Genomic DNA, 12,987 nt, shown 5'->3' with positions numbered 1-12,987 from the left:
GGCGCCTTAGCCGCTTGAGCCACAGGCGCCGAGCCTATTATTTTTTTTTTAGAGTTCACTTTGTCACCCTCAGTAGAGTGCTATGTCGTCACAGCTCACAGCAACCTCCAGCTCTTGGGCTTAGGCAATTCTCTTGCCTCAGCTTCCTGAGTAGCTGGGACTGGCGCCCTAGCCGCTTGAGCCACAGGCGCCGAGCCAGAGACTCTCTCTTTAAAAAGAAAAAAGCATAGGGGTGTCTGACACATATGCTGAGCATCCCACCTCTCTCATCCTTAATCTGAGGGACACGGAACTGGTCCCTTCACATCACTGCTGTGTACTCTGGGAAGCCATGGTCCAGGCAGGCTCTGGCCCTGTAGTGTGTGTCCTGCAGGACCTGCGTTAGTGGCTGTGCTGTGCTGTCACTGTGCCTGCTGTGGTACCCCTGCCCTGAAGGGCCCCAGGGGAAGCCCCTTGGCCTCTTACTCTCTGAGCATCCCCCCTCCCAGAACTTCTAACCAAGCCTGGGGCTTTGGAGCCTTTTGTCATTCAAAGGGGTGGTACTCTGAGGACCAGGGCAGCTGGAGGACCCCAGGGACTGCTGGTGGGTAGCAGAGGTGGTTGGGAGGTGGGCCACATTCCACCCCCCATGCTGTATTTTGAGTTCCTCCCTTTCCCATGTGTGCAGGTGATTGAGCTGGTGGACAAAGAAGATGTTCATGTCTCTACTAGCCAGGTGGCTGAGATTGTGGCAACGCTGGAGAAGGAAGAGAAGGTGGAAGAGAAGGAGAAGGCCAAGGAGAAGGCAGAGAAGGAGGCCGCAGAGGTGAAGAACTAGGCTGCTGGTCCTAGCACCTGCCTTCTGCACCAGCTGCCATGGAGATGGCCGTGGTAGTGACTGCTTGGAAGTGATTCTTAGTGGCAAATCTAATATTTTGTCTGGATAAATCAGAAACTTCCATAATCAAGTAATTTTTAATATTCATCATTCCATGAAGATTCAATCAATCTGGAATCCCAGAGCCCGTCCAGGGAGTCATGTCTGGATTCATACCAGGACATGGATGTGGCCCCACCAGCCCCCTGCGTGTGGCCATACTGTCTCAGTGTCGCTGCTGTTCTTGCCCCAGGAGGGTGAGGACCCTGTGGACACTGACATTGGAGCACAGCCTCCTCAGCACTGAAGACAATGCTCTGGCCAGTCGGTGGACTCCACCTCCTTCAGGATCAGTGTAAATGTGGATCTCTTCGTGCACATTTTCAGAGTCAGGTCTGTGTAGCTATTGGGACAGAAGCGTCTTCTCTCAGTGGCCTCTGGGAAGTGACATCTGACAATAATGCCCACGATTCTTGTGCCGATTCCCCATTATGTATTGACTGGAGTTCGCTCTTGATTTGCCTTTTATTTTTACCTAATTCTTTAATCAGCTGAGCAGTACGGAGTTTGCACATAGGGCCATCTGCCTGACTCGTGAGGAATATCTGACCTAAATTATGTTGTGAGAGATACTAATGAAGCCTTTGGCAATGATGTGTCTCCTTCTGGGTGGTCCTTGTGCTGCTGTCATGTGGGCTGCTGACGTTCACTGCAGGGGCTAGAGCAGGTGCTCTGTGATCTGGAGGTAGCCCTAGCCCGGGGAGGGTCTCCATGGTCAGAAGGGCCCTGGCACATCCCCAACATAGAAGGAGCACAGCCTGAAACACCCATGGGGCTCTTGGTGCCATGACTATGTGCACCTGTGAGTCGATGGCACCTGTCCCCTTAGCTGTTGTAGGCCCTCAGGCAAGTGGCTGTACTCCGGAAGCCAGGGAGCGGGAACATGGGGTACAGAGGCCATGTCAAAGGTCTCTCAGGGCAGCAATACCGTCAGTGCTTAGGGCTTGCCCAGTGTCCCCTAGGTGGAACCAGGCAGCCTCCGTGGGCCGGGTGGCTGAGGCATCCTGTGGCTACCACCACTTCCTGTCCTGTTGTGTGGTCACACTCAACATCCTTTCAAGGCCTGGCTGGCTGCTGGTGAGAACATCCTTTCAGGGGCTCAGACATGGGAATTTGGGAGAACAGGGATAGCACATAGAGTGGCCAGTTAGCCAAGAGGGCAGCAGCTCGCAGAGGGGGACATTTCTGTTACTTGAAACTTTTTATTGTTCAGCCATTAAAGAAGAAACTTGACAATTAGGAATAAGATTATATATTCTTAAATGTAAATCTTTGTAAAATATTAATAGTTGGGTTCTAAAGGATTTTTATTTCAATTATTTGAAAAAGAAGTATGTTTTAGATTCCTATTTATGAATTCTGTCACCCTGTGTGAGTTGCCTGGTTTTCAGTGGTCAAAGTGTACTTACTTTTGAGGACAGCTTTGTGGTTACCAAACAGTCCCTCTGATGATGGATGTCTTCCCTGTGAGTGGGACTCTGGGGCAATGAGCTGTGACCACCACTTGGCCTCATCTGCACTGTCTGGCCAGGTGCAGGCAGCCCCATTGGTCCAGGGCTCTGCCCTCTCCCTTCCAGGTTGACTGTTGGGCTCTGCAGGCATGTAGGGGATGGTCCTTGTCAGTACTGGTGACCGCAGTTGGGCCTGAGACTGGCTCAAGGGGGAACCTTTGCCATGTCTGTTTATTGCAGCTGAGATAGCATCCAGACACAGTGTGAGAAATGGATCCAGAGTTTTGTGTGAGGAGGTTTTTTAAAACTGTCTATGTTTATACCTGCCCAGTGCCTGAACCTACAGCCTCCTCCTGCTCTCGTAGCAAGGGCATTGCCTGCTTCGGGGAGCCTTCCTCACTCTACCTGCAAGCCTGCTTCTTAAGCAGGGTTTAGGGTTGTGGGTCTTCCAAAGTCATTTTGGAATATCACAGTCTAGACTTCTTAAATGAAGGGCACTGTGTTAGTTTTAAAAGATGACCTGACAGTGGTGGTTCTCATGGCAGGGGCTGAGACCTCCATGGCCGGCACCACCTGGGAACTTGGGGAACAAATCCTGTCCTGCAGGGGTCCCGGACCATATGTTAACACCTTTTGTAGAAACAGTATTTTTATTAAAAACATCAAATCCATGTTCCTGTAACAGCTCAGAGTAATATTTTTAACCCTTTGACACATAAAAAGTCCAGATGGAAACTGTCAGAGCCGTCTCAGTGTCTGCTATTCTGCCTGGATATTTGGCTCCCCGGGGAGTGCTAGGGCCAGATCTAGAAGACCCCCATTTCCTTGGGAGACCCTTCAGAGTACCCAGTCACCCCACCCTGGGCTCAGGGCCTGGTTCTCGGCCTCCTGCCTTGGGGGATAGTCTGCAGCCCTTTGGCAACTGGGCGGAGTGTGGGGGTCCTTGCCACATCAGATGTGCCACTGTGCCAGCCTGGCCCATGTGGTCACTTGTTTTCTAGACACCGTTTGATATAAGGAGACTAATAAACCACCGTCTTGACATCCGACAACCTGTCTGCCACACAATGATTGTCTGGGGCCTGCCTGACACTCAGATTCTTTGCTGGCTTAGGGCCCACGGGACAGGTGCCAGCACCTAGAATCTGTTTCTTGGCTGGGTGGTGGCTGGAACCCTGCCCTTCTGAAAGATTCTTGGGGAGAGGACTGGGGGTACACAGCGCTGCTGCCCATACCACAGTCTGCTTCCCAGCCCCCTTGCAGGGCCCAGGTAGCCTGAGGGACACACAGCATATAACCTTTGTTGGAGGGTGGGCAGAGGATCCCAGCTGCAGGGCTGAGCTGTGGTGTCTATTCTGCCAAACCTGCTGCCTCAGTGCACAGACTGCCCTGCCCAAGTCTGGACACAGCCTCTCAGGGCCCCCCCCTCCATGCTGGTGTCAGGCTCTCCAGGCGTCTCACAAATTTCCTCCCTACACTGCTGCCGGCTGTGTGAGCATGCTGATGCCTCACCCTTGCACCAGGCCTTTGGGACATGGCCCAGTGAGCCTGAGGACAGTGAGGGACCTGAGCTAACCAAAGGACACAAGGCCTGGGCTGAAGCCTGTTCCTCTCCCTAATCTCCCCCCAGGGTTCAGACACCCACCCGAAGGTGCCCAGCACAAGAAAGGCCAATGCCAGGGCTAGAGCAGGAAGTACATGGTGGGGATGGCAGTCTGTGGAGAGCAACTGGCCTACAGTGACAGTCCCATAAGGATTCCGGAGAGAATATGGCTCATCTGCCTTCCCAAAAAGCTCTCCCTTTCTCTCCAGGAGCACTCAAGCTGACAGGCCCAGGGAAGCCCTGGGACCCATCCATGGGAAACCTCCAGGCCTGCCAGGAGCAAGTCAGACACCCTATAGGAGCCACTAGCCATGTCTGGCAGGCAGGGCCTTCTACAGGACACAACTGTCCCCAAAGAGCCATCCCAGAGATGAGAGACCCAGCTGCCCACTCGGGGGCGGGGGGGGGGCACAACTGGAGAGGTTCCACTGTGGTGACAGCAGAGACCTCCCATGTTTGTGTTCTTACTGGGCAGGGGCTCTTGGTGGGCAGCTCTGAGGACTGAGCTTCCTGTGCCTGGTCTACCTGAGTTGTCTAGGCTAGGGAGGGGCTGGGGAGGCCTGGGGGGAGGCAGGAGGCCTGGCTCATTCAAGCCCAGAGGGTGCAGGACCTGCTTGCCCCTCAGCCTCATCTGCCCCCTCCAGACCTCCCTCCTCTGGGCACTGTCCCCATGTCCTATGGCCAGGCCAGCCTTTGGGTCACCACCACTGGATCACTGAGCAGGTGGGGGGCATGATGCTCTTTTCAAAGTCGCTGTGCCCACCCCGTCAGGAAGCTGCTGCCCTGACAAGCACTCAATAGGGTTAGGCCCTAACAGCCTACCCAGAAAATGGGCCAGAAATGCCCTCGCCTGGAAAGTGAGTTCCAACTTACAATGGGAACGAGGCTCCCAGATCAGGTGGTATGTGAGGTGGAATCATGCCTGCCTCCTCCCAAACTCACTCCCACCCTGCTCAGGCTGTGACCATGGGAGGATGGGAGAGGTCTGCTGAAAGGCACAGGCATGGCTGGCATGGAGGGGGGAACCTGTGGAGCCCTTAGCAGGTGGCCAGGCTAGGGGGAGAGAAGCTGGCCAGGAGAAAGGCCATCACCTGTGTGGACTGCACTCTACTGAAATCACTCTGTTTATAGGCAGCTCCATGTTGGGACACCTAGAAAGCTCCTCTCCTCAGGCAATTAAGCAGGCAGGTGCTGGGGGCCAAGGGGGCCCCTCAGACCTACACAAGCGCCTGAACATGACCCCCATGAGCTGGGGGCAGCCAGGGAGCTGGCTCACCCAGAGCTCATTCTCTGAGCTCCCACCAGGGCCTACCACCAACACCAGACTGCATCCTCACCCTGGAGTCCTCCAGCCAGTCCACAGGTTTGGAGCCCTCCCAACCTCCTTAGGGGCAAATGACCCCACAAGGAGCAGCCCAGGGTCCCATACAGAAGGCAAGGAGCCCAGGGCAGGGTGGGAAACAGTCTTCTTGCTTTATTGGGAAAGTATATCTGCTGGGCTCACAAGATTATGTCTACTGGTTTGGGTCACACTGTAGTCACCAAGCACTAGGCTGCAAGAAGAGACCACCCTGAGCCACCGCACAGCCCACGAGTAAGGGACAACCACCCCAACTCAGGCCATTAACGGCACAAAGTAACAAAACTGAATTCACGGCTTCTCTCCCAAGCTTTGAAAGGCAGCAGTCCAGGCTATAACAATCTAGAAGCATTGCGTAAGAAGTGTTAAGTCTACAGCAAATACATCTTGTAAAAACTCAATAAATTATATATATAGATATATATAAACTTGTAACATCTAATAACATCTGAACCTGCACGCAGGGCAGGCCCTTCCCTGGAAACTGCCTCCTTGCCCAGAACACGCAGCAAGGAGAATTTGAATGAAAATACCAGCTTGCCTTAAAGTCCAAAAAAAATAAATCTCCTAAAGAAAAATCCTATAGAAATCTAATTCCCCTGCAAAGGAAATAAAATATCCTCCCCGAATCACCTCCAACTATTAGCGGCCTTCAAGGCTCTGCAGGCAACTCTAGCTCAGGCACGGCTGGGCACATTCTCTGTAACCCTCAGCTGTTAATAACTTAAAACCTAAAATTCTGTATGCTGTGGGGCTGGCTAAAAGCTATGAGGGGGTGATGCAGGTGACAAGGGTGCTGGAGGTCGATAAATAGCTGTACAAATATACAGGTCCAAGTACAATTTTTAAAACAAAACTGTGGTGCCAGAAAAGTGCCTGCACCCCTGCCTGCATTTGTGTTGTGTCAACAGCGAGTTCCCTGGGGACCTCCCCACCAGGGCCACCCCCACCTCAGCACCCCAGGTCTCAGTGTGCAGCCTCTCCCATAGATACTTTTATATATACGTATGTATATCATATACACAATGCTATTTATATAAATGTACACTCGTTTCTAGAATAAACTTTGTGGATAGAGGTTAAAGGCTTCTACCTTCAGGTACCCGTAATTTCAGTCTGAGGGGGAGGGAAGCAAGGCGGCAGGAAGAGGCACTGGGTACTGATACTCGCCCCCAGCAGGTGCCAATTGGGTAGAGGTGGGGGGTGTCGGAAGAGGGCTATTCTGCAGGCTCAGCTCTGGGCACTGGAGGTCTCAGCCCCTGACCCGTGACACTCCCGTGGGGCACAGAGGGCCAGGCAGGGGCTGAGTCTGGGCAGTCTGGCTCAGTGCCTGCCCCTGGGGGATCGAGGGGAGGACCCTTTACATTCTTTACTTCGACCCCTCGGTGCAGAGGACCTGCTTAGGAGGTAACAGCACAGCAGCACAGGCCTCAGGATGGCTGCACCAGCCGCAGTGCTCACACGTGCACACACAGGCGTGAAGCACTGTTGGTCTGTCGGTCTGTACCAGGTTCTGGCCTGGGGGACCACACACCAGCAGCCCAGGGTGGGCTGGCGTCCCCTCTCACATTGCTGGGGGCTCAGACTGCAAGCTGATGGCCTTCACGTCCTCGGGCCCCCGCTGCTGGGCAGGGCCGGGGGCAGCAGCTCATGGGCAAACACAGAGTCATCCCCAGAGGAGCTGGAGCTGGGGGTGTCCTGGCCACCCGGGGAGTACTGCTCAAAGGGCACTGACAGGTCCAGGTATTCCTGCCGATGGGGACAGGCAGTCAGGCATGCCAAAGCCCAGCTTCCCTCCCAGGGAGCCTGCCCCATCCCTCAGGGGTCTGGGCCTGGGTCACACTCACATCGGTGGATGTCACAGTGAGTATGCGGTCCAGGTCCTCCACCAACTGCTTGAAGGTGGGCCTCTGAGAGGGCGCAGCATGCCAGCACTCACGCATGATCATGTACCTGCGAGGAGGCCACTCAGCCACAGCTCCCGGCTGCCCACCCCCAGACTGCCTGGCCTGCCCTACCCGGCCTGTGGAGACTCACAGGTCATGTGTGCAGTTGGCTGGCTTGTCCATGCGGTGGCCTTCTTTCAGCAGCTTGAAGAGCTCCTCAACAGGGACACCAGGATAGGGTGAGCCTCCTAGCGTGAAGATCTCCCAGAGCAGGACCCCAAAGGACCAGCTGCAGGGGCACCCAGGGTCAGACTGCCCCGTGGCCCTCACCCCTGAACTGGTGCTCGGGCAGGTACCAGGGGCCCTCAAGGGCAAAGGACAGACCACCCTCTGAGAGCCCCAGGCCTAGGGCTGTAGAGGCTGCATCTGGGCTGCTGGCTCTGCCCCCAGAGCTCCCCTCCCCCAGGGTGGGGCTGAGGGAACATACACATCACTCTGGTGGGTGTAGACACGGTCAAACAGGGCCTCAGGCGCCATCCACTTCACAGGCAGCCGGCCCTGGGGGAGGACAGGAGAGGGATGCTAGCTACTAGGTGCCCTCCTGGGATGCCCCCTACCCCCCACCCCAGAGCTGGGCTCACGTTTGTGGTCTTTTTATAGTAGTCCAGGTTGTGCACGTCTCGAGCCAGGCCGAAGTCTGCGATCTTCATCACGTTGTCCTCAGTCACAAGCACGTTGCGGGCGGCCAAGTCCCTGTGAATGCACTGGGGTGCGGGGCCAGGGCTCAAGACACTGCCCTGCCTCTCCACACACACCCACAGCCCACAGGCCAATCACCTCCAGCTCCTACCCTGCTCACCTTCTGGGAGGCCAGGTACTCCATGCCTCGGGCCACCTGGTAGGCACAGGACACCAGGTCCTTGAAGGTGAGCTGCTCCTCCGGCAGCTTGCAAGTGTCAAAGGAGTAGTCCATGCCCGGGGGCCGCCGTGCCCGCAGGTACTCACGCAGGTTGCCCTTGGCCGCATACTCCACCAACACGTACAAGGGCCCTGTGAGCACAGGCTTCTCAGAGGGGCACCTGGGGCCGGGGAGGGCACCCACCAGCCCACCTGGGCCCCTGCACCTACCACCCTGTGTGCAGGCCCCCAGCAGGTTGATGATGTTCTTGTGCGTGCCGATCATCTTCATCATCTCCATCTCCGATACCAAGTCCGACAGGTCCTTGTCAGTGGCATTGTCTGTGCAAGGAGGGGGTATCAAGTGGTGCACCCCCAGCCCTGCTCAGCTGCCCCTTGCTATGCTATATGGCTCCTCACCTTTCAGCATCTTCACAGCCACGGTGACAGGCTTGGCAGCTCGGTCCTTGTCAATGCCGATGGCCTCTGCCATGACCACCTGGCCGAAGCATCCTTCCCCCAGAGGCTTGCCCAGCGTGAGCCTGGAGCAGCAGAGGGAAGAGTGCTTGAACCCACCTGCTCCCAGCCCCGCCGTGTGCCCTTGCCTAACCCTGCCCAGCAAATCTGCCTCCAAGCAGCCCTCCACATACACCTACTCCTGCTCATAAGGATGGAGGAGGATGTCGCCCTCAGTCATCACCCTATACTGTGCTCTCCAGCAGAGCATCTTGAGAGGAATGGGTTGCTGCTGGGTACCCCCCTGGAAGCAACTCCCAAGGCCCTAGCCTGTACCTGATAGCTATCATTAGCCAACAGCCCTGAGCCCCAACCAATTCCAATCAAAATCCAGCTGGCACCTGCTGGCTAGCCACCCCCACCCCACCAGAACCCAAGACAGCCTTTCTGTGCACCGTTACCACCACTGACCTGGCCCGGGGCAGCTCCCACTTGGGGTCAGCTGGCAGCTCGAGCTCAGAGACATCGGCTAGTGTGGGGCCCTCTCCTGAGGACAGGCGGGCAATGCGGACCAGCGGCGTGTTGGAGCTCATGGACGAGTTGGACTCCAAGGACACCTGCTTGGGTCGGCAGGGGCAGGTTGGCGCCGCACTCGAGAGCTGGGGGCAGGGTGGGGAGGAGCAGCCTCGGCAGGGCACCAGGCCCAGGCACACAGGCAGGGCACTGGGCTGGGAAGTGGATGTTCTGACTTCTATTAGTGTTAACTAAAGATTTTTACAAGTGTTTTGTAACCCAAGGTAACCTGGGCTTCATGTGGTGTCCTGAGATGAAAGAGGGATTAGTCTACCTGCTTACAGAGAAACATGTCCCATGTGAGCCCCCAGCATGGGACACTGCAAAGTTCCCTGAGAACAGAGACCCCAAGACCAGAGTGGGCCACAGGGGCCTGAGAGGCTGGCTGGGCCGCAGACAGCTCAGAACCTGGTATCTACTTTCTGTTACCTGTCGCTTCAGTGGGAAACGTGAGATCTTGTGCACGGTGGGTGAGCCCAGGCCCTTCTTTGGGGGGCTGCGCAGGCGGCAGAGTGTCACGGCTGCCACCACCAAGATGAACAGGAAGAAGCCCGCCCCGTAGCTGAGGACACCCGTGTACACGCTGCTGGCCTCGCCGGCTTCTGCCAGCTCCTCCTCAGCTGCAAAGACACGAGCACTGAGGCCTGGCCCGCCTCTTGGGAGCCCCCACGGGCTGCCCCAGGCAGAGCTGCAGACACCGGGGAGTGGGGCGGGGCTCAGAGCCTCCACAGAGAAGCACCCCAAAGGGCCAGGCCAGACCCCAGAGAAAAGGAGCCCAGCAAAGCCAGCAGCACCCATACCACCACCCAGGCACCAGGCAGAGGCCAGAGCTGCGGCGGAGGGCCCACGTTTAAGGATCCAGCTGGTCGTCGGGTGACCCTCTGAAGCCAGACAGGGCTGGTCAGCTCTGTTCCGGGGCCAGGGCCAGGGCCAGTTGGAACAGGGTAACTCATGTTGCAGGGTCCCAAGCCTGTCCACGGCAGCTGTGGCACACCCCAAGCCAGCACCCTGAGAGCACAGGTGCAGAGCGGCAGGAGCCAGTACCTGGCAGCACCGCCAGCCACGCAGAGTGATGGGAAAACCCGATAGAATTGCCCGCCAGGCAGGTGTACTCCCCGGCGTCCTCAAAGGTAACATTGCGCAAGGACAAAACCTCTAGCTCTTTGTCGGTGGTGTTAGCGCCCGCCGTCTACAAAGAGAGAACAGAGCGCGATAGGCGAGCGCCAGCACCTCCCCACGGGCACCATAGCAGAGTCCACACGGCGATGATCCAGCCAGGCTGCAAGGAAAATGCTACCACCACCGCCTCGGCCACCACCATCTTGGCCACCACCACCTCGGCCATGGCAGCCACTGCCACGGCAGCTGAGGGCCCTCCGCCTGTGTGTCGGCACCGAGCCCGAAGCCAGTCCCTCCACCGGCGTCCTCTGTCCCAAGTGAGCATCAGGCACGGCGCTGCGCAGGAGCAGCATGCAAGGTTAGCACGGAGAGCGGAGGGTGCAGATGGAGGACAGGTGGACAGACTGGCTGGAAGCGAGCAGGCAGTGGGGCTGTGGCCAGAGAGAGGCAAAGGTGGACACTCAGTGTGGTGTCCGGCCTGGTGGGTGCTGAGGACCTCATGGGGTGCATGGGGGTGTGGGAAGGGCCAGCACAGGCCCGAGGCTGGAAGCGGGCAGTCACCGTGGAGGCCGGCACTGCCCAGGTGGCCAGAGCAGAGCAGAGTGGGAGTGGGAGCGAGCAGGATGGGCGTGCAGGGCGTGCGGGGGCTCGGCCAGAGCCTGGGAGCTGGAGCTTGAGTGCCGGCCGGCGTGGGACAGAGTTGTTACCTGCTTGGGGCCCGTGAACGCGCAGCCAAAAGGCCTTCTCAGCCACGCCTATGAAATTGGTGGCTCGACAGAGGTACTCGCCCCCATCCCGCTCCGACACATTGGCCAGGCGGAGGCGCGCGTCTGCCTCCGCGCTCTCACTGATCCAGGACTGCGGGGACAAGAGACCCGGCTCAGGCACGCCCCGGGACAGCCCCGCCAGGCACGAGGCAGGACATGGAGACCCCAGGACCGGCTAGGGCTGGGCCTGGAGGTGGCGTGGTGGCACCTCCTGGCAGTGGCTGAGATTTCCCAGGATGTGCTTGTTTTGGCCACCCTGAACTCCTAGAGCCCTCCAGAGACTCTCCAGCCCTGCACGCAGCACCCAAAGGCACAGAGGGACTGCGGCAGCCTCTCCCTGTCCCCACCAGACGAATCGTCTCTAACAGATGTTTTTCTTTGTACTGAGTGTCGCAGCTGTCCCAACTCAGCAGCCCCCACCCCTGCACTGTGGGAGCAAAGCTAAGGGCTGAGGGCACCATGCAGCTGGCAACAAACAGCCTGTTGGGCCAGCTCTAGGCTCAACCACCAGCCTCAAGGTCCAGAAGGACCCAGAGGGCCCAGCTACCACCTTCCTACCCTGGGCCACCATTGCTGCCCCTGAGCCTCGGCAGCCACCTGCGGCCCAGAGCAGGGTGTGGCTGCTGTGACAGCCTCTAGCCCAGAGCCTCCACTGCCCCTTCCCCAGAAAGCATCGATGACACCTGGCTCAGATCTTTCCACATCCCCCAGCCCAGGAGCAGCCTTGGGATCAGGCCCAGGAGCCCCCAGCACTCATTTGAGCACCGACTCACCTTAAGCACAGTGACGTAGGGCGTGCCGTCGGGGCCCACCTTGCTGCCATTCACCTCCACGTGCTTCAGCCACTGGATGTGCGGCTGCGCATCACTATACACCTTGCAGTGGAACTCCACGTCACTGCCAAGCACTGCTGTCTGGTTGGCTGGCAGCCCCGCCTGCAGGATGGGACGGTGTGGAGAGCGCTCTGCAGGAATAGCCAGGGCTCAGGAGCTGCCCACTGCCGCCAGCAGCCACCCTGCCTGCCGCCCCAGTGCTCACCCAGCACATCCAGCGTGTATGTCTGCCGCAGGCTGCCGAACTTGTTTTCCACCACACAGGTGTAGTTGCCCCGGTCCGAGGGTACCACGCTCTCCATGACCAGGCTCCACTGCTGGTGCCGAAGCTGCAGCAGGATGCAAGTGAGCTGAAGCCACCAGACTCTCCCACCCCTGCCTGCGCACCCCCAGGCCAAGGCCCTGCCCCCGCCAGGCCACCTTGATGCCCCCGATGCGATGCTCGCCACGGAACTCCTTGCCATTCTTCAGCCAGGAGATGGAAGGAGTGGGGTTGCCAGCAGCTGGGCAGCGGAAGCGGACAGTGTTGGCGGCCGGCACAGCCAGCAGCTTTTTGTCCATCCGCTCAGGCCTAGTCCAGTAAGGGGCCCCTGCCAGAGGACACACACATGAAGGCCATGACCAAGGCCAGGAGCAGAGGCCCAGCTGACCCGACAGACACCTCTGCCTCCAAGCTACCCCTGCCCACTCTGCCTCAGTTTCCTCTCCTGTGCAAGGAGAGTGCTAGGGGCTGCCTTCCTGCCAGGACTCTTGGGGGAGGCTGGGCCAGCAGCCTCACTGCTATCCAGTTCCTGGAGGACACTGAGGTGCAAGTGGGAACAGCGTGCACAATATGCTGGTGCGAGACTCCTCGGGCTTGCTACTGCTTCCTCAAGCCTCTTGGGGTTGGGGGTAGAGACCCCCAAGGTGACATGATACCCCCCTTGGGGTGATGTGAGCTCAGCAGGCTGTGGCAGAGACCATCTGCCAGGACTGGAAGACCACAGGACTCAGGGCTGCTACTGCTAGTGGCGCCCTTGGAAGGTGGCCCCCAGTGACCCCACAGCCTGAGCCACATGGGAGAAAATACCAGCACCTACCCAGACAGTGGGTCGGACATTTCCATCCTCTCCTGGGATATGTTCCC

The 12,987-nt window shown here is 58.0% G+C and overlaps 2 protein-coding genes across 2 annotated transcripts in view; one reads left to right on the top strand and one right to left on the bottom strand.

Moving 5' to 3' along the window:
- Positions 1–3,416, top strand: part of LETM1 (leucine zipper and EF-hand containing transmembrane protein 1) — a 46,135-nt gene extending 42,719 nt beyond the window's left edge. Inside the window, exon 14 of the mRNA XM_012812281.2 lies at positions 668–3,416. Coding sequence (XP_012667735.1) covers positions 668–817 — 150 coding nt within the window. The 3' untranslated portion in view covers positions 818–3,416. The remainder of the gene's footprint in view (positions 1–667) is intronic.
- A 1,277-nt stretch (positions 3,417–4,693) lies between these two features.
- FGFR3 (fibroblast growth factor receptor 3) overlaps positions 4,694–12,987 on the bottom strand; it is a 15,077-nt gene continuing 6,783 nt past the window's right edge. Inside the window, exons 5-18 of the mRNA XM_023507706.1 lie at positions 12,282–12,451; positions 12,067–12,190; positions 11,802–11,992; positions 10,969–11,119; positions 9,572–9,762; positions 9,041–9,186; positions 8,534–8,655; positions 8,345–8,455; positions 8,076–8,266; positions 7,858–7,980; positions 7,704–7,774; positions 7,368–7,505; positions 7,178–7,283; positions 4,694–7,079 (exon numbers count right to left, since the gene is read on the bottom strand). Coding sequence (XP_023363474.1) covers positions 6,933–7,079; positions 7,178–7,283; positions 7,368–7,505; positions 7,704–7,774; positions 7,858–7,980; positions 8,076–8,266; positions 8,345–8,455; positions 8,534–8,655; positions 9,041–9,186; positions 9,572–9,762; positions 10,969–11,119; positions 11,802–11,992; positions 12,067–12,190; positions 12,282–12,451 — 1,982 coding nt within the window. The 3' untranslated portion in view covers positions 4,694–6,932. The remainder of the gene's footprint in view (positions 7,080–7,177; positions 7,284–7,367; positions 7,506–7,703; positions 7,775–7,857; positions 7,981–8,075; positions 8,267–8,344; positions 8,456–8,533; positions 8,656–9,040; positions 9,187–9,571; positions 9,763–10,968; positions 11,120–11,801; positions 11,993–12,066; positions 12,191–12,281; positions 12,452–12,987) is intronic.

The sequence above is a fragment of the Otolemur garnettii genome, unplaced genomic scaffold (genome assembly GCF_000181295.1).
Source record: "Otolemur garnettii isolate 467f Iridium unplaced genomic scaffold, OtoGar3 scaffold00198, whole genome shotgun sequence".
NCBI classification, from domain to species: Eukaryota; Metazoa; Chordata; class Mammalia; order Primates; family Galagidae; genus Otolemur; species Otolemur garnettii.
This window is presented reverse-complemented; position numbering and strand designations above follow the sequence as displayed.